The 20,695-nt window shown below is 42.0% G+C and overlaps 1 protein-coding gene across 1 annotated transcript in view; it reads right to left on the reverse strand.

Annotated features, from left to right (window-relative positions):
• b3glcta (beta 3-glucosyltransferase a) overlaps nucleotides 1-20,695 on the reverse strand; it is an 82,512-nt gene that overhangs the window by 15,535 nt on the left and 46,282 nt on the right. Inside the window, exons 5-10 of the mRNA XM_069668212.1 lie at nucleotides 15,707-15,783; nucleotides 14,966-15,077; nucleotides 11,455-11,591; nucleotides 11,294-11,357; nucleotides 10,210-10,341; nucleotides 2,821-2,890 (exon numbers count right to left, since the gene is read on the reverse strand). Coding sequence (XP_069524313.1) covers nucleotides 2,821-2,890; nucleotides 10,210-10,341; nucleotides 11,294-11,357; nucleotides 11,455-11,591; nucleotides 14,966-15,077; nucleotides 15,707-15,783 — 592 coding nt within the window. The remainder of the gene's footprint in view (nucleotides 1-2,820; nucleotides 2,891-10,209; nucleotides 10,342-11,293; nucleotides 11,358-11,454; nucleotides 11,592-14,965; nucleotides 15,078-15,706; nucleotides 15,784-20,695) is intronic.

Consider the following 20,695-nt stretch of genomic DNA (forward strand, 5'->3'; position numbering starts at 1 on the left):
CTGTCCATTTTGACGCCAAGGTTGGTAACTGCGGGCTTCACATATGGTTGCAGGGAGCCCAGGTCCACAGAAGTAGCATCACTGGGTCCAAACACAATCACTTGGGTTTTACTTACGTTGCAGTTTAAACAGTTTAAAGCCAACCAGGCTTTGATGTCTTTAAAACACTCCAGGAAAGGCTTCAGGGTGCTGCCATCATTTCTTTGGCAGGTAAATTTGCGAGTCATCAGCATAAAGGTGGTCAGAGACGCCATGTTTTTAAAAAAATCAGACCAAGAGGGAGGAGGTAAAGTGAAAAAAAGGATGGGCCCAAGAATTGAACCTTGGGGGACTCCACTTGGTAGGCAGGGGAGCAGAAAAGGATGCAGAGTTACCAAGTCTAACTGAAAAACATCTCTCGGACAAATAACCACTCTAAAGCTGGACCCTTTATACCCACGCCGTGCTCTAAGCGAGAAATGAGAGTTGTGTGGTCAACAGTGTCAAAAGCAGCAGTTAGATCTAAAAGCATGAGAGGGGCAGAGTCACCAGAGTCAGTAGTTAATAAAAGATCATTAAAGATGCTTAGAAGTGCAGACTCACTGCTGTGAAAAAGACCAGATTGGAAGATCTCAACAATGCCATGTACGTCTTATAAAAAGGACTGATATTGAGTACAGCTTTCTCTGACATGTTTGAAATGAAGGGAAGCTTTGAGATTGGTTTTAAATGAGAGAAAACAGCTACAACAGCTACAACATTCAGCTCCAAATATCTCACTGCTATTTACATTTTAGTCTGTTTAATCACCACAGTCAAATGATATAAACCATACTTTACATAAATATGCAACTGGCAGGGCGGATGCTGATTTCCTGAATATGTTTGGAGGCAATCAACAGAGTTTAATTATCTGCATTATCTACAGATGAAACTTTGTGAAAAAGACAACTGCAACTTTCGTCTATATTAGTTTAGCTTTATATCAGGCTACTGTTAAAGCAACACAAGGTACTCAAGATGTATTACAGTTCTTATTAACTTACTAAATCTTTTTAAAGAAGATTCTTTTCCACCTTTTATGCCTTTGTTGAAAGGGCAGTGGCTAGTGTTGGAAACGCGGGAAGAGAGAATGGGGGATGATGACACACGGCAAAGGGCCGAGGGTGGGAGTGGAACCCGGGACGCCACATCGAGGACTGTGGCCTCTGTACATGGGCCACTATTAACCACACAGCTAAACCGGCTCCCGACTTGTGCAATTATTTTCAGTGAAGTGCCCAACAGATAAGAAAATGCTGAATTGAATTCAGTATTTAGGAAACAAAATAGCTTTTATATAATGAGCAATATCTACTGTAAGACTAGACTTTATCACTATATTACTAAATCTGCATGTCGTAACCAACACTCAGGTCTCTTATATAGCAGAGTTACAGCACTCTTCAGTTTTATTTATAACCCATTGTTTATGTTAGTCAGTATTTCTTTTTTTACCTTTATATTTAAAGCTATAATCTCTAAGATCTCAGTTTCTTCTCTTTGGCGGCACCTATGGTGATAAACCGTAATTGCAGGAGCTCACTTCCCAGATATCCAGACAGTGTTCGTGTGATGTCCACGGTTGGCTCCGGTTGTAACTCTTGATTTTCCTCGCTGACGGTCGCTTTCCTTTTCAGACTGTTTGCTTCATCTGAGCGTCGAGTTTGTTTCTTTTTCTTTGGATTTTCACTTATTGTTGAAGTTGTATCTGTAGTCATCGATCTTTTCTTTGTTTGTTCAGCTATAGTAGATTACTGTTTACTCGCAACACTTGCAGAGACCGTTAAAGCAGCCGCTTAGCTCCGCCTACCCTCTCTGGCAGACCAACCACTGCTGGGTGATGGAAAACGGGTCACTAAACTGGGCGACGCTTGTGATTTTTTCCGAGAAAGTCGCACCAGACAGCCAGTCTGTAATACTGCAAATGCAAAGGCTTTCATCAGTGGGCCACAGGCTCAGTCACCGTTGTGTTACCTCATTTGGTGATAGAGACTTAACAGACATTTATTTAAATGAAAAGCTTTGAGAGTGTAAAGTTAAATATAGATTTGAAGGTTGAAGCTTCCATACAGTAAGAGTAATAGAACTAATTAAGCCATCATTAAAATACCACAGCCACATTACATCGTCACCTAATTCTACATCGACTCTAATTTCTAAACAGACGGATGAGCATTTTGTACGACGTAATCACTACAGATAAAGGAGATTACAAAAGCTTAACACTTAGTGGCATTGTAAATGTAATGTAATGCTCCTTCATGTCTAATGTGTATTGATCCAGGCTAACCTTTGATACATAAATCTAATATTCATTTTCATCTTGTCGACCATTTCCCCTGCCAAGCTGCCATTGTCTGTTTCAAAGGTAATTTAGGTAATTAGCGCAATCACTTCTCAGCAATATCCTTTGAGAGTGGTGAACAATCTGTCCGATCTCTCTGAAATGAATCTATCAGATGAAGAGAGAAGCAGCTTAATGCCAGGAAGAGGTTGCAAATAAAAGGCCAAAACATGCCGAAGTGATTTCTATGATACGACATCTCAAGCACCAAGCGGGGCGAGCAAATAAGCGGTTGAAGGTATTTGTTAGCTTTAATACCGTTAAATCTTTTCAGACATGATGGTGAAATTATCTCGTGAAAGACTTTATGATGGTAATGAGATAAACCTCTTATGCAGTCACGCATGTCAAAGGTAAAACAAATCCATTAAGAGAAAACAGGAGCAGAAAAGATGCCATTCTAAGCGAAGATGTGCATCTGTGTTTGATTCTGTGAGCGGGGGAGTGTGACTCACCTCTTTCACTGTGAAACTTCCTACACGTTTTCACAGCAACAAATATATCTTCTGTATTTACAGGCTCCCCCTTTGATGAGAAGAAAAATGAAAGACATTAATCAGGGAAATGCTTTCAGGAGTAAACAGAATAAATCACATATAATTACAGCAGGATCTATAATACATGCAGCTGAATGGTTAAAATGGAGACGATATTAAGTGTCAGAGTGATCAGTGGGAGCCGTTATCTTCAGACGGGAATTAGAATTGCATATTCCTGTTAATGGTCTGAGGTCATTTAGCCCTCTGGTGGTCTTTGGCTGTCCCTCTAAAGCGAGCTGATAACGCTGCAGCAGATTTAAAAATGTCTGGACTTTATGCTGAATTTCATTTACATTTAAAGCATTTGAAATAAAAGAGGAGCACAAGTGGGAACGGGTAAGATAAAGATAATAAATTAAAGGTAGGGCCAGCAATTTTAGCAGGCTAGTTGCACCAGTTAGTGATGATAAAGATGAACTGTACTCCTCTTCCCGACGCGCTCTCGTGGATCTGTACTGCACCAAATTGAGGCGGTGTAGGTCACGTGTTTGGGACGTGTTGCTTTGGTTGCGTATGAAGCTGACCGCATCAGGTCAATGTGCGCTTTTGTGGCCAATGTGTTACAAGGACTGTCCTTAAGAGGCCGATGACGACGTGTTTGAAAGCAGGTGCACGCTGCGGACGTAGGTGAGGACAGCAGACGAGCAGCAGAGGAGCAGCCCCGCCTACTCCCCGAACAAAGTATCCAGAGCCATAAAGATAGAGAGTCGCGTCACTGGAGGTCCAATATGCTCCATGATCCGCCATTGCGATGTCGCAACTCTCTCTCTCTACGGCTGTGAAAGTACCGTCACTCAGTCAGTCAGTTACTCAGTCAGTCACACACAGACCCGTGTAGGGCTGACCGCCTGGGTTGCTGCCTCTTAAGACTTTTAAATGCAAGAGAGAAATAATTGAACATCTCTGTGTGCATCTATGTCTCCTTTGTTATCACATTCATTCGAACATTGAAAAGGCTTTTTTTTCTTCAGCTCAAAGAGTCGCACAAAAGGATTCGCTAAATCAACAACAGACTGAACGCATTAAAGACGTACGCTACATTAAAATGTCATCAGCTGCTGCGTGAGCCATCAATTGTCAGAGAACATTTATAGACAGGATGTAAAGCACAGTTACAATCTGTTGGTAACATGATCAATCCTGAGCATCACTCAGTCAACAGAAATGCAAGTTCAAACTATAAACAAAATATGGCTTCATTTAATTCTTATTTGAATAATTTTACTGATTAAATAAACCTTAAACTGTCTTTTGTACCCTTTACACGTCCACCGGTCACAGAGCAACATTAGATTTCATTTTGAGTCACGTTCCAGGCCACCTGGTGAACAAATGTCCGACATTCACTCTCTTCAAGCTCTGGTTTTGGTTCCTACAAACTCCTAAATGGTAAACGGACTGTACCACTCAAAGCTGCTTTTACACTACATGTCACATTCACCCTTTCATACACTGATGGCAGAGGCTGCTACGTAAAATGCCCAACTGTCAATCAGGTTGGCTATGCCACCGGGAGCAATTTGGGGTTCAGTGTCTTGCCCAAGAACACTTCGACATGTAGCCTGAGGGAGCTGGGGATCGAACCTCCGACCTTCCGACTGAAAGACGACCGACTCTACCACTGAGCCACAGCCGCCCCATCCTAAGGGAAATACCGTCTCTTTTGAAGCTAATTGGTCCACTACATTCACCAGCCAGTCACTTAAGCTGCATTCATGGCTCATATCTGATTTTTTGGGGTCACTGTTTCTCTCTATTTTATAATGTGACCCAGGTAAGACATCAATGTGAACAGAAGATGATTTTGGAGCTTCTTAAGCGGGGTACACACTACAAGATAATCGGGGCGATTTTGGAACCCGATTCCGCCCTTCCGACAATCGTAAGCAAAGTTCCGATTATTTGATGGTTCCAAAAATTATCTTGCCAGATGTTCCTGTGGTGTGACGGATGTTAAGAGTGATTTCACTTCCCCGATCTGCTCGGAAGGCCGTCGTGGCCGCACCGATTTCAAAACTGTGAAATCTATGATTATATATCGTCATGTGTGGGGTCTCATATTTTCAACATCTGTTAAGATTCGAAAATGTATTAGTGTGGGCCAGGCGTTGGCTAAAGACAGCAGCCTGCAGTGCTCAAAGAACAACTATAAAGGCGATAAGAGTGAACCAAAACAGTTCAGTTGCAGCCTGATAGTTTCAAAATGAAACGTGCTATAAAGTTCATTTAGCCGATAAGTGAAGATTGCAGATTCAGGTACAAATTTTCGGTAGGTTCATCCTTACAAGCGACCTCTTTCACACTGTCATAAAAATATGATGTTATAGTCATTTCAAACATGCCAGAAAATACTAAAAAAAATATCTCCCTGAGCTCAAAGTGACGTCATTAAATTGCTTTTTCGTTCAGCCAACAGTCCAAAGCCAGTCGTTTTTAATTAAAGGTGTTGTGTACACATTACAGAATCTGGAACCAGCGATGGTTTGGCTTTTCCGCTTGACAAACAACACAATCAATAAATAATGAATCAAAACTCATTCATGAATTTCTGAGTGATTTTTAAGCCTTAGTAAATCCATCAAATGGCAACTTCATAGAACATCAGGTGTAACAGGACCGAGTTAGTGCTTTGTTGACCCCCGTTCTTCAGGCTTTCCTGCCTAATGTCCTCCTCAGACATCAACGTCTCCTCTCTTTCAGTTTAACTCATTTAAAGAATGACTCATGTCTGATGCAAATTGAACAAGCCTCCGTCCTGCATGCAGAAAACGAGCAACAACACAATAACTTGTGTTCTGCTGCTCTGACCACTTTGTGTATCGCCGTCCTTCACCTCCTTAAATCTGCCCCATGAGGCTCTCTATTCTTTGTTGACTCGGGCTACAGTGGTCCCACTGGGCAATTTGTCCTGCAACCGTTTCTCACTCTGGCCGATTACTATACGTCCCCTCTTGTTTTGTGTGAATGGGAACTTCTCCCTGAATGCTTATTAAACCTGTGACCTTCATGCTTCTCCACTGCCTGCTCCAGTATTTGTCCTATTTTCCAGTCAAATGAAAGCAGCTTCATGAGGATAGGGAGTTCCATCCATCCAGAGGGAAGCACAAACAACATGAATATGCTGACAATTCACACTGCAACAAACATGTATCAGGCTCAAACCGCAGATGCACATGCAGCCTGTGATCTGAATCTCAAATGAAAACATCAAACTGGATTTTTCTTCCGTCAAAACGAAGAGGGGGAGGAAGGAAAATCAGAAGTGGGACACTTTTTAGCTGCGGTTCTGGCACCCCAAATTCAACTCGCCTCACCAGCTCTCGACAAAACTTTACTTCCTGCAAACTTTTCATTAGTGTTGCGGTGCATGTGGGGTCAAAAAACTGCTGGCCTAAGGTTGCATGACCCCTTCAGATTGGTTCACAAACTTCTTCAGCTCGAGCAAACACAAAACTGGATAAGTAGCACGAGGAGAAGCGTGCTTTTAAATCAATATACTGATGAGTTTGGAAACAATGCAGCAGCACACATCGACTTAACTTACTTTGTGACTTTATGTTTATGTTCTTTTTCCTCGGTCACACCCACTCACTGTCTCCCACTAGATGCAACACAACTCCAGTTAGCCTTCAGAAAGTGCCAATTATTTCTTGCAATGCTATTCTAAGAAACCACCCGCCTTGTAGACACATCTCCCTCGCACATGAAATACCTCCTCTCTGTATTACCTGGTAAATATGGAACTACATGAGACCGATTACTGAAGATCAGTTTTGTAATAACATCTTCACTCCAATATGAAATATGAGAGATATTTTAATGAATTGTTATGCTTGCAGTGTAGCATCTGTGGTGCTGCTCCTCCTAGTTTAGTCAACTACAACTAGAATGAATCAGCTGCGGGTGCCTACAGTCATTAATGTCCTACTCTCTGCAATTCTCTCCACCACACACCCAGACAAGGTCTGCTGCTTTCAGTGCTTTCTCCTATTAGCTGACTAACAACATTTCTTTATCTGCAAGCTTTTAGTTTGGTTAAAAAAAAGGTCTGTGGTAAATTTATTATTATTCCCTTTTGAATGAAAATAAAAGTGAGTAAGCAAGTAATTAAAGTTTATTTGGTATAGCACCTTTCACAGAGCAAGGCCACAAAGTGCTTCACGAATTTTCCCAATAATAATAACATTACCAAAAGCACAGAAAAGCTACAAATGTGCAATATTACATCTTAAGCTGCTTCTTAAAAGCAAAAAGAAACGTGTGCATAGGAAGAGTGTTTCAAAGCGTCGGAGCCACAAATTCAAAGGCAGGATCAGTCAGACACGAGGAGCGACACGTCGACCCCGGTCAGAAGACCTGAGGGATGGTTTGTCACCCGCTGAGAGAATAATGAGATTTCTTGATAGGTCAATGAGAAGACAGACAAATATAAAGCTACAACCAACAGCCTGTTTCCCAAAAGGATGCTCTTTTTTTCTTCTATTATAAGTGTATTATGTCTAACTGTTTCAGAGACATGTTGATTGTACTATATGGTCAGCTGTTGTATTATGTTTAAATTTGCAACTCAAGGGCTAACTCACAAAAGGACTGTGCTGCTTTTAGTGCATCTGCACAAATAAGACAAAACAACTGTGATTTAAATCCGTGAATGGACTCATACCTGCACTGTAAGGTAAATAGAGCCTCGGTGCTCTGGTGCCATATGCACACGTTAGTTCTAATCAAGCCATCTAATTGGACAAGAGGCATGATGTAGGGATGGAGCAGGTCAGAGATCTACACAGGGCATTATAAATGAAAAGAATGACCTTAAACTGAATACTGAATTTTATAAGGAAGCCAATGTAGGGAAGATAAAGTGGGTGTCAACTAGTCAACAGCCTGGCAGCAGCGTTCTAGACCATGTGTGGACGGTCGAGGGAGGACTTAGTGAGGCAGGTGAAAAGGGAATTTCAACAGTCGAGCAGGGAAGAAACAAAAGCATGGATCAACATCTCTAACTCAGCTTGTGAGACGACACATCATAAAACCGTCTTCTCTTATATCAGTAAATCTTATCTTACCTCTTTTTCTCATCTGTTCTTATCTGATCTTGCATGTTTTAATAAACTCTATTTTATAGCTCCTTATCTTATATAGTTTTAAACATGTATCTTATTCATCTATTGTTAAATATTAAACACCTCCTTATCTTATGTACTGAATACATTTATGCTATTTTTTACACATGTAAAACCTCTTTATCGTTATATGATATACACTGCAGGCCAAAACACAGACTCACACACTCTAATATTTAGTTGGACCGCCTTTGATCACGACACACAATCGCCCTGGTTTCGTTTTGATAAGCTGATGCAATGTCACAACATTTATTTCCCTCCAGAGTTGCAATATATGTTTGCCAAGATCTTGATGATGGCAGAGTCGGGCCGCTGCTGCATCATGGGATCACTGCACTTCTGCCTCTCTTCTTACCCTCATGCGCCCATCACTCTGGAACTGGGTAAACCTGGACTCATCAACCCATATGACCTTTTTCCATCGCTGCAGAGGCCAATCTTTATGCTCCTTAGCAAACTGAACCCTTTTCTTCTGATTAGCCTCACTGATGAGAGGTTTTCTTAAGGTTACACAGCTGTTTAGTCCCAATCCCCTGAGTGGAAATGCTCTTACTTTCACTATGAAACATAGCCGTGAGTTCTACTGTTGATTTTTCACAATTTGATTTCACCAAACTTTTCTTGTCTTGAAAATGAAGGTTCACCACCATCCTTCCAGGTTTTAATAACGCATTGGACAGTTCTAAACCCGAGTTTAGTAGTTTCAGCATATATTTAGCTGTTTTCTTTGCTTGATGCAGGCAACAAATTCACCCTTCTGACGCCGGGGACACACCGGACAAGGAAGCGTCGTGAATAGTCGTGAATAGCCGCGAATAGCCGCAAAGAGCCGAGAAGCGGAGCCAGTTTCCATTCGGCGCCCATGTTAACCGATTGTGTCGTTCACACCAGACGCGCAGCGGCGCGTACGTCCGCGGCCAGCTCGCGCCCTGCAGCGATCGTTTCGGCGTCTAGTCTATTTTTTGCGGGAGCTGCGAGCGATCGCGTCAATCCTGGCAGGAAGTCACACATGAAACGAGAGAATCCGGTCAATTTTCAAAATTAAATGATTTTCAAAATAAAACACCGCGATTGACAAATGCAATGTTACATTTGTGTGCTTTTATATATTTGTCAGTATCTAAACAGAGCACAAGAGAGATGAAGATACACGCACGCACACACACATAAAGCGGGCTGACTATAGGGGGGTGGGTGCGGCGTGTCAAAACACACACGCAAACAGAGAGAGAGAGCAAGAGAGAGAGAGCATGATGAAAAAACAGCTCCAAATGTGAGTAAACGACAGCTGAGGAGCAGAGGCGCTTGTCGACAGGCGCTGAGAAATGCGCGTCTGGTGTGAACGGAAGTGCTCCGGCTCGCGCGCGATTTTCGTTGCTTGCTCGTCAGGTGTGTCCCCGGCGTGAAACAGAGTCACATCTTTTCCACGACCACAGGATATGTCTTCCGACATGGCTGTTTAAGAAACGAGAAGCTACTCACTGCATCAGTTAGGGTTAAATAACTTGTTGCCAGCTGAAACATATTAATCACTGCAGTAATTACCTATTTGCTTAGTTAAATCCAGGTGTTTTTTTTGGCCAGACAGTGTATATGTAATGCCAGCTTAACTTTTCTTTATCATATTCATTCTTATCTTGTATTTTTATACACGAAACACCTCCTTATCTTGTATGCGTTTGTCATGTATGGTCACCGCCTGAGGCACAGTCAGTGCACGCCTGTCGTATGTAATAGTGCTACACAAATAAAGTTGACTTGACTACAAAGACACAACACAGTCTATTTATTCACGTGAAACCCAGACCCTTAAGCCACTTGTGCTTTACTTTAAATTCATCCCAAAATGTGTGTGGCAACTCGTGTTTTTTGCTCCTGTAACAAAATTAGAGTTAAATAACTTTTACTGTTGGGTGATGGTTAAACTCCTGCCAATTTTCTGACTTATTTGTTATATCCTTAACATTTCTCGCTGTATTTCTTTCCTGGCAGATGACAACAACGATGCTCAAGGTTGTTTCGCATGGCGTGCTGCAGGCAAAATATCGTGGATCATCACAGAACTGCCAATATCTGGGAGAGAAGCGCCTTCTGTTTTATGTTGTTTAATTTCGTTCCTGTACCAGTTCCCAGAAACCGAGGGCAGTGACATTGATGTGCAAACAGAGCAGATACTCACACACAGTGGAGGCTCTCTGCTCAGAGTGGTGGCACAGTGGCTGGTCTGAGGGGAGTCCTCTGGCTCGGTGCACAGCTCAGGGACAGCAGTGAGATGTGGGCCGTTCCCGCTGTCCCAGATATACAAGGCAACCTGGAATAACACAGATTCAGATCAGATCTTTAAAGTTTAGAAGCCTCAGGCAATGTTTAAGTCATTAATGCTTTACTGTTATCTTAAAGACGAGATGTTAAATTTTGACAATGAGACTACTTTGCTTTCACAACAGAGAGCGAGAGCGTATTTATTATTTAGGAAGAGAAACAAAAGAGATAAACAGGGATGGTGAACAGGGACTAATTTGGAGCTGGTGAGTGTTTGTTTCTGAAGAGGAGCAAAATAAAATCTGGGATTTAGTCTAAGTATTCTTCAGGGAAAGATCTAGACGTTGCAGTCAAAGAATAGGTAATGAGGACAGTACAATCAGTGATGTGTGAATATTGGTGACTGTCTCTGAGAATCAGGAAGTACAGAAACAGTGCGAGGATTTGCTCACTTGCAGCCTGGAAATCGACTGACAGAGAACCGGATTAACATCAATAATCTATGAAACATCTGTCCGTACTTTTGCATAAACAGGTGCATGTTTGTGATGTGCACTGCGTTGTTTAAAGGCCGATTAATCTGCAGAGTTCCAACTGAAACCTCAGCAGCAACACATAAATAATACACAGTGTTATAATTGAATATCCAGCACTCGTGCCATCCCTAACTGAGCCACCTTTTCCCACACTGAGCCTGATAACTCTGAAGCTGTGTTTACTCAACAAAACCCCTGGATGCCTCCCTGACTGAATTTCAGTGATAAAAATAAGAACCTCAATGCAGCGCCATGACAATTCTCCAAAGTAATGAGATTTCGCTTCAAGGTTAGACGGATTCCATGCCTCGCTCTTTTTGTGGAAATAAATTATTCTAGGTAGATGTTGGCTTGAGTGTGACAACCACGAATGCTGTTGGGAAAATGGATGAAAAATACGAAGCATCATCATCACTTCCCGAACAAAGTGGGTCCGAAGGTAACCGTGTACGCATGCTATCTTACCTCATGTTTCAGGTCAATGGTGAAGTCAGATTTGAGCGGCTCGTCTCTCACTTTATTTGCAAGCCTAGAATAAAAGAAATATGCCAAAATACGCAATAAATACAGAATAAAGCCTCTGAAAAATCGGGATTACAGTAGAGATATGAAGAAAACATACTCACCGCACAACAAGCGGGATGCTTAAGGCCCAGGCAGCAGCAAAGTCTGGATACTTGAAGACAGAGGGGTTCTCTGCGAAGGCGTAGTGATGGATGATGGTGGACTCTACGTCGTGGAGGGGCTTACCCAGAAACCACTCCTGACAAATGAGAAGTACATGACAGGATGTCAGAATGAGTGAAGGTCACAACTTGATGTCATACTTAAGATTTGTATTATCGTTAACTGTGAAGTTTCATAGAAGGACACACTTGGGCATCCGTCCTAATTTGGGAGAGAATACACTGCACTTTTTAAAATCCTTTCTGGTGACTAAGTTTGTCGCCCGCTGAGAGGATAATGAGATTCTTTGATAGTTAGACCTCAGTAAGAAGACTGAGAAATGTAAGACTGCAACTAACAGCCTGTTTCCCCAAAGGATGCTCTCTTTTCTTCTATTATAGGTGTAACGAGGTTATGTGTAACTGTTTTAAAGACATGTTGATTTACTATATGGTCAGCTGTTTATTTGTGGTGCTGTTGTATTATGTACGTAATAAATATGCAACTCAATTTGTGATTTGAATTTATGTTTAAAACATATTATACAACAGATAGAGTAAGGAGCTCGGACATCCGGAGGGGGCTCGGAGTACAGCCGCTACTCCTTCGCATCGAAAGGAGCCAGTTGAGGTGGTCCGGGCATCTGATTAGGATGCTCCTGGGCGCCTCCCTTTGGAGGTTTTCTGGGCACGTCCAACTGGGAGGAGACCCCGAGGCAGACCCAGAGTTCACTGGAGGGATTATATATCCCGTCTGGCCTGGGAACGCCTCGGAATCCCCCAGGAGGTGCCACAAAACGATGCTGAGGAGAGGGATGCCTGGGTCACCTTGCTTAGCCTGCTGCCACCGCGACCCGGCCCCGGATAAGTGGAAGACAGTGGATGGATGGATGGATATTATACAACAGTTAGTTCCGACCAAGGAATCTGATCACTGGGACTTTTCACTCTGTGAATCACTCCGCCTCAGCCAGGTGTTCTGAATACTGTTAATTATCGTTACAGCAGACTGTGTGTGTCCACATTGATGAAGCTCGTACCTCTGAATCACACAGCAGACTCTTATCTCACTGGTTGATGATAAATTAAACAAACAGATTCATTTACATGATAAAAAAACAGCTGATCTGTGGTAACCTGTAGACACAGAGGGCAGGAGAATGTTTTGGTTGCTTGGCAACAACAGTCCAGTTTCAGTTAAGTTGTGGAACAATAATGTTGTTGATACTGTTTACTACTATTTGCCGTTTGTACAACTGTTGTATAAAAGTAATATCACACTCAAGGTTGCGACCTTGTGCCTACGACCGAATCACAGCTGTGATGATATTCAGTACATTACTCCATCTCATGTGATGCTTAAATGTACATCCATTTGTGTCGAGACGGCACCTTTATTTTTGCCAAATCAGCCTCATTGGCAAAATCAGCACTAAACAGCCACATGTCGTTAGAATGAAAATGTAAGTGTCCTTCAGGGTGCATGGTAGCTCAAGTGCATTTAGGCTTTATACGCCTTGACTTTCCAACGATCATAACAGCAGTGATGTAGCCAGGTGAAGGCATCCCGATGCTCGGAGTGCTCTTGAGAAGACAAAGAAAAATATGACTTTTTAGAAAGTGATAATCTCGAAGACTTTCATTTAAATAAATATCTGTTAAGTTACTATCTATCGCCTAATGAGGTAACACAATAGTGATTGAGCCTATGGCCCACTGATAAAAGCCTTTGCATTCACTGTATTACAGACTGGGTGTCGGGGGCAACTTCCGCGGAAAGAAATCACAAGCGGCGCCCAGTTAGTGACGCGTTTTCCATCAGCCAGCAGTGGTTGGTCTGCCAGAGAGGGTGGGCGGAGCTAAGCGGCTGCTTTTCCAGTCTCTGCAAGTGTTGCGAGTAAACAGTAATCTACTATGGCTGAACAAACAAAGAAAAGATCGATGACTACAGATACAACTTCAACAATAAGTGAAAATCCAAAGAAAAAGAAACAAACTCGACGCTCAGATGAAGCAAACAGTCTGAAAAGGAAAGCGACCGTCAGCCAGGAAAATCAAGAGTTACAACCGGAGCCGACCGTGGACGTCACACATGCAACACTGTCTGGATATCTGGGATTATCAATTACCGTTCATCACCATATGTGCCGCCAAAGAGAATGAGGAGATCTTCCAGATTACCACTTTAACTGCCATTATGCTCCCGGCACAAAGCCACCATTTACAATTTGCCACATGGATAATTGCAATCAGATACATAACAAGGGTGAATATCATTTAACCTCCAATCATTATGGGCATGATGTTGCTGTATTATCAAGAATAGCTTGACATCAGACGTTGACATTGCCAGATAAAGACTGAAAGTGACTTGTCATTCGTGGTGCTATAAGCGGCCACAGTTCAGTCTTTGTGAATTCGCCCCCGAGTGCACTGCTGTGTAATGTTTGTATCAGGTTTAATTTATGCTTTGTTTAATTCAGGGACACTATTTCTGTCATTTATAACCCAGACATATATAAATATTAATACTGCGTCTAATTAATGTCATCCTGAAGTGTCTCAGTGTCAAATTGGTTTAAGTCAATTTGAGAGCCGCAGCTATTTTCAGTAAGCAGCATCCACTCCGTAAATTATTCTGAAATGAAACTAATTTAGTCTTTCTTATAACACCATGAGGCCGAACACAATCTGCTGTCACACCTGAGAGAGGAGTCTCTGCTTTAGGGCATGTTGTAATGAATCAAATCATACGGTGATGTTTCCATTGTCTCCTCAGGATAAGGTTGCGCGTAGTCATTTGGAAATAAAATGAATCCTAACTCTGAATTAGAAGTGAATGATCATGCAGCAGGGTTTAAAGTGTGTAAAATAGCAGTGGAAAGGGTTCTGTGAGTTGTTGTGGAGAGCAAACCTAAGCATTTCCTGACAAAAATAAGTCTTTTTCTTGCTAAACCTTGAGGCTCTACCTCAAAGTGTGTCTAACAGCATTTGGCAAATGGCCCTTTGGCACTTGAAAGCCGGCTCAAAGTTGTGTTGTGGAGGCTTGTCAACAAGTACAAAGAGCACCGAAACACCCCCGTAAAACATAAACACGCGGCCGTTATTCAAATTATTTAAGAAAATAATCGAAACTATTTTGTGAAGCTATCTGCCGTTTTGTAATCGACCTACTCCATCCGCCCATATACAAGCAACATAATCTCATGAGTGGAGGAACAGGCCTTAAATAAGGGCTACAGCAGTGAAGTGACATGTCTGACAGGTTACACTGAGAGCTGGCAGAGCTCAGCAGCTGCAAAGGAGTCGCAGCCAGCCCGATACCCTGTGTCTCCTAATTGAGGCGATGATCGGCTAAGCAGGAGCTCCAAACACGAAGCTCTGGGTTTGCTGATAGATTTGGCAAAGAGAGGGAGAGTATAAAAAGAGACAGAGAGAGAGATATGCTTTAAAAGGAATAGTGTATACTTACTTTATTCTTGTCAAATTTTGCAAGGACTTGAACAAGTTTAGTCATCTTCACGTTTGTTTCCTCCTCGAGAAACACGATCCAGGATGAGTTTTTCCCAAAGGAGTGTGATAAGCTGAGGGCACACATCAAAACTACGGTTAAATAATAAAATAAGAATAAATGGAACATCACCAAACACAGACAAACTCTTACAAAGTCTAACTGAGGCTCCTGACCCAGTCAGATCTTACAGCAGTTTCCCCCAGAGGGTAGGAAGACAATAACACATCACGAGCACACAGTCTTTCTCTCTGTAATGACTCGGGCCGCTTCTGCTGATCTACGTCTTAAATCTTTATGATGGAGGACGAAAACAGTCTCAGATGTTGTCCCACGTCTCCCACAAACAATTTATTGAACACATAGTGGAATCTCAAGAAGGCCCGTCGTGTAGATGACTGAAGCTAATGTCATTATCGTGCTGTTCAGACGACTGGATAACTGCAGTAATTGGCTTATTGTCACAGTTATGGACACATTAGGAGGGAGTTTATCATAATGTAAAGCAATTAATTCCAGTTATTGTGTTAGTAATGGCTTCAGAGCAATCTGAAGTGTTGAAATGAGGCAAACAAAGTGTCCTCAAAACAACATATAACCTACAAAGAATCAACACAATGTTTCTGACAGTTTGTCCATGTTTAGAGCCGTACATCTTTTATTAATCACGTGTTATTATTAAGGGAATTAAGGGATACTTACTAAGGCAGCAGAGGAAGAATACTCCAATCTCCCTCATTATCTGATAAAGTGTGAAGAAGCGAAACCACCGGTGGTTTCTGGAAGAAACACCACAACAAAACAGAGAAACAGTGAAGTTTAATTACTGTAAAACAGCTAAACAGAGCTGAAGACAATCAAAGGAATTTTTCCGCAATGAAGGACCCGAGGGTGGCCTCGTGTTTACACAGACTGTCCTCTAACAAGGTCAATGGTTTGATCAATGCTAATGAGCCAGATCTGGATGTAGGCTGTCCGAGACTTAAAGGACCTGTGGTTTTGCAAGTTTTTGCCAGTTTACTACTTATCACACAGTCTCATGGTTTTGCAATGGAGGCTGGTGTGGTTCAGTTTGGGGTGTATGTTTGTCTCCCTTCATGCAGCAGCTTCCCTTTGATGTCTTTTAGAAGTGAAAATCTGTAAACACATTCTTGACAGCTTGAACTTGCTTTAGTTTTTTTACTCCATCACAGTGAACATCAAGCATGCCTTTATCTCTCTTAATAGGACATTATGATTGCATGTTAATCTGTGTTTCTGACCTCACAATTATCGCAAATTTCCTTTTCCCATGAAAGGACCAAAAGCAACAATAACAGCCCGCAAGTGTTGTCAAAGTCTGACGTGCTTCCCTATTGTTGTCACAAAGCAGCTCAAGGTAGCACTGATGTGTTCCCTAATAACAATGTACATGGGCACTGTAGTTTATTCACATCTTAACATACTCTGTCCTGTCCACCAAATGTGCATTAATCTGCAGCATAAAGTCCCCAATTAATGCTCGATTAAAGAGCAGCTCCAGTCATGTTTTAAGACGTATGAAACGCTCTGCTTGAAATAATAAATTGTGTCAGATTTTTTCTGCGTTTAACTGCCTTGTAAAAATCCTCCCAAGGCATCTCCCCCGTCTCCCTCGGCCAAACAAAACACGTCTCTGCCATCGTTTACTGGCAACTTCTTGAAACTTGGCTATCTTGAAATGTAGTAATTAGCAGTAATGTTAACGTTAGTAGTCAGTTTGCAAAAATTATGATGACGGTTACAGCTGGCTCGCACATCGCTGAAGTGGTTGCCATAGGTTACACATAATGATACGTATAGCTTCACCCCGTCCATTAACGGGATTGGCTCCTTAGGTTTGTGATGTCACAAACCCTGCCAATCTGAAAACGTGTTGTTCAGCCTGTCCTTGGTACACTGCAGTTTAAGGAGTTAACTGCTGATGTTGTCCCTGATATGTCTTGTAGCACATGAAGAACACCACATGGAGATGTTTACAAGGTTAAACACTTGATTTTTACAGGAGAGAGTCTTTAACATTTGTTAAAAACTATAATTTCATAATAGTCTTTAGCCTCTAAAAAATACAGATACATATTTGTGACCTGTTTTGTTAAGATTTCTATCTTCAGCAGCCACAGACACGACAAAGGTGTTGAGAGACAGACCAATTCAAGCATGAGACTTGATTATATTTCAGTCTTTTGAGATGGTTATTGTGTCGCATTCAGGATCCAAGAGTCATTCATCCTTCCCATTACTTGGCTAAAAGACTTGACAGACTCTGCGTTGGACTTGAACCAATCTGGTAGAAAAACCATTAAGTGCCAGGAAACTGCTGCACTATTCCACTTGACAGCAACAACAATCAATGTTGACTCAGAATACAGCTCCGGAAAAAAATAAGAGGAGACTGCTGTTACGTCTGTATGTTCCCCGTTTGTCCCTTTCCCCCTTTAGTTGTCTCGACTCTGCAGGTGAACCTGATTGTTAATGAGGTGCACCTGGTCTTGAAACAGTATTTAACACACCAGCACTGACACCTGAAGAGAGAGGCTTCTGGAGTGGGGACTGCTGTGGTTCTGCCTCTCAGCAGGGCTTTTGTGATTTTGTTGGTCTTAATGATTTGGTTATCCTTTAATACATCCCTTGTGTTTAAGACTGAGAAAATCAGGGCCGATACCAATGATTAAAACTATTTTGGCTGAATACTTATGTGTTTTTCAATAACTGTAATTTTTGTAATTATTAATGCCCTCGTCTGGATAATTCAGTTAAATTTAATTATATATAAAATTAATTTATTCAGCATTCATCACACTCTTTGAGAAAGCATCTTTCAAATTCCGTTTTTATTGAAACTTCTTTCACATAAAAATAATCTCTCTTCAAAGAATAAAGCGTCTTTAGGGCCTGATCAGACAGAACGCGTTTTAGCAGCTGGGGGCGACTTTTTTTTCCTACTGTTGTTGAAGCAACCACCGAATCATTAGCTGTCATTAACCTAACCGTTATATTGTAAACTGACACAATGCCTGCCTCTCCTTTCATCCGATTGGACAATCAGAAAAAATACAAATGACGTCGGGTGCTTGAGTTGAATTTTTTTCGACTCAGAGCGTTTCCTCAAAAACACGAGGTGCTCTGCAACGCAAAAGCAGCGCACAAAAAGGGTCGCTCTCATTGAACACAACCACAAAAAAGCCGCCCCCAGCTGCTAAAACTCGTTCTGTCTGATTGGACCCTCAGCCTGTTTTAGAATCACCTGGTCATTGTACAAACATGTACATCTCTCTAGTTTTACTATTTATAGGTTTGTGTTTCTGTTAAATTAACTTTTGTTTTAATGTAAACAACTTTCAAATAAAATATTCTCATTAAGGTCGTTTATCTGCACAAAATGACGACTGGTTCTGATAACAAAAAGATACAAAAAAGATGTATTGCAGACCTCGAATGATGCAAAGAAAACAAGTTCATGTTTAAACATCAGAATACTGTTTTAACTCAGAGATCAATATTTGGTGGAATAACCCTGATTTTTAATTACAGCTTTCACACATCTTGGAAGACTTTCATGTTGCTGTTGGGTGACGTTGTGCCACTCTTGGAACATAAAATCCAGCAGCTCGGCTTTGTTCGATGGCTTGTGACCAACTATCTTCCTCTTGATCACAGTCGGGAGGTTTTTCAATGGGGTTCAGATCTGGATTGGGCTCGGCGTGACATGAAGAGAGAGATGCTGCTTTAAGGAACATTTAGAGTGGTCTCTAAAAAATGTTATGAATGAAAGAGAACCTGCAAACATTCATTGTGTCAGTGAACGCTGGTGTGTTTTTTCTTTCCAGTCAGCTCAGCGATCACACAAGCGAGAAGAGGGTGTTTGTTGCCCTCGCAGGTGTGAGGTGTTTGGTATGACACAACAACAAAAGCCTGATGAAATAAACTCTCATTCTTTGCTTTGCAGACGGGCCAACATCACAGACCGCGCGCTAGGTGATGTTTGGAAAGTACAACGCTTGGCTATTTGTTAGGTAGACGTGAGGCTTTTCTTCCATCACACACTGCGCAAGATAAAATGAGCCATTGTTGCACCTGACACTCCTGACGGCTTTCACATCAGCCTGTGTCACAAAGCTGCCTCATTTTTAGTTGCTCACCTCTGTCAGGGCTGGCCATTATCGGGCTCACATAGTCTAGTCTGTCCTTGGCTCACTTTCCATGTGATGCTCTGAAATAAGTAACACACAGACAAACACCAGTTTTATCCTTTAAGAGGATAGAAAGTGTAAACACACTGCTATTATCCTTTGAAAGCCATACTGCTTTCAGGGTTGCTGCTCTTGCTTGCCCTTAAACCAGGAAATAAACTCGTAGCAGAGCAGAAATATTACAGGAAATAAGCGCAGGATATTCCAGGACATGCACACTGCACATTCTCTAAATAAGAGAAATGCGTTTCATCTGAATTCTCTGTAGCGCGAGCAGAGAGAAGAAGGTGCGCGAGGACTGTTTGAGAGAGCCCGAGCTTCACACTGAGAGAAAAACAAAGCAGCAGCGCGTGAGAGCCTGTGGTTCATTACTGCACGGTCCACTCATCATGCAGGAAGTCAGGGGGAACAGTCTGCTCCGAGCGGCTCCGTCTACCAGCAGCCTGTTTGCTTAAGGTGACGAGTCTGACACTGTTTACACTGATTTAACCCTATTAGTCACTCAGGTTTGTTAGCTCTCGTCTTTATCTAACAGCATACTTACACCTTCCATGTTTTTAAAGCACTCGTTCACACCACTGCCTGAGTTTAAAGACAATAAAAGGAGCGTAGTTTTTTTTGCTTTAAGGAGCTGTTGACATTCCTGTAGTAAAAGGATGCATTCAAGAAGAAGAGGCTGAATCTTTTCTGGCAACTGTGTGCACGCTGTAGACTTCTAATCAGCAGACAAGAGCAGCTCCTCATGTGGACACGCTCGCAGCAAACAGGACTCTGATTGCTTGGTGACTTCTGAGAAGATGGGGGTCACTGAGACCTGGCTGCAGTGGAGGGACAAGAAGCTTTAACTCTAGGAGCGGCTGGAGGGGAGACTGGAGGTAGAGCAGCCACCTGTCAAACCATTTCAGTCAAACATTTGATGTTATCTTTATTACATTGGTTCCCTAACTACAAGAATTATACATACAAGTGAAGAAAACATAGAAAACGCAGAATATTTCATGACTGCTGTTAAAGGTTTCTGGGTTAAATTTCGTTGTGTGTGTGTGAGCAAAGGCTAAATGACAAAAATACTGTATAAATGTAATGTGAATTCCTCCCAGGAGGCAGAATGTCAGATCGCAGTAACATTGGCCGTGAGACGCCTCGTGTAACACTCAAGTTTCTGTCTGTGTAAATCTGTGGATATCACACAACCTTCGCAGTCAGACGAGGATAAAACAGAAAGATCTGACGTGGACGGAAAAAGGCTTGGAGACAGAAACACTGATACTACAAGCATTTCCTGTCTGGAATCAGGTCATTTCTCTTTGACTTTCCAAAATCAAAGAGCAACTCCTGTCATGTTTTAAGGCACATAAAATGCTCTGCTTGAAATAATAAATTGTGTCCAACATGTTTTTTATTGCAAAATAAGTTTCATTACCTTGTAAAAATCCTCCCAAGGCATCTCCTCCTCCTCCTGCTTAGGCCCCGCCCACTA

This window comes from Semicossyphus pulcher, unplaced genomic scaffold (assembly GCF_022749685.1).
Source record: "Semicossyphus pulcher isolate SPU_LCO1_2020_fin unplaced genomic scaffold, fSemPul1.0.p SCAF_19, whole genome shotgun sequence".
Classification (NCBI taxonomy): Eukaryota; Metazoa; Chordata; class Actinopteri; order Labriformes; family Labridae; genus Semicossyphus; species Semicossyphus pulcher.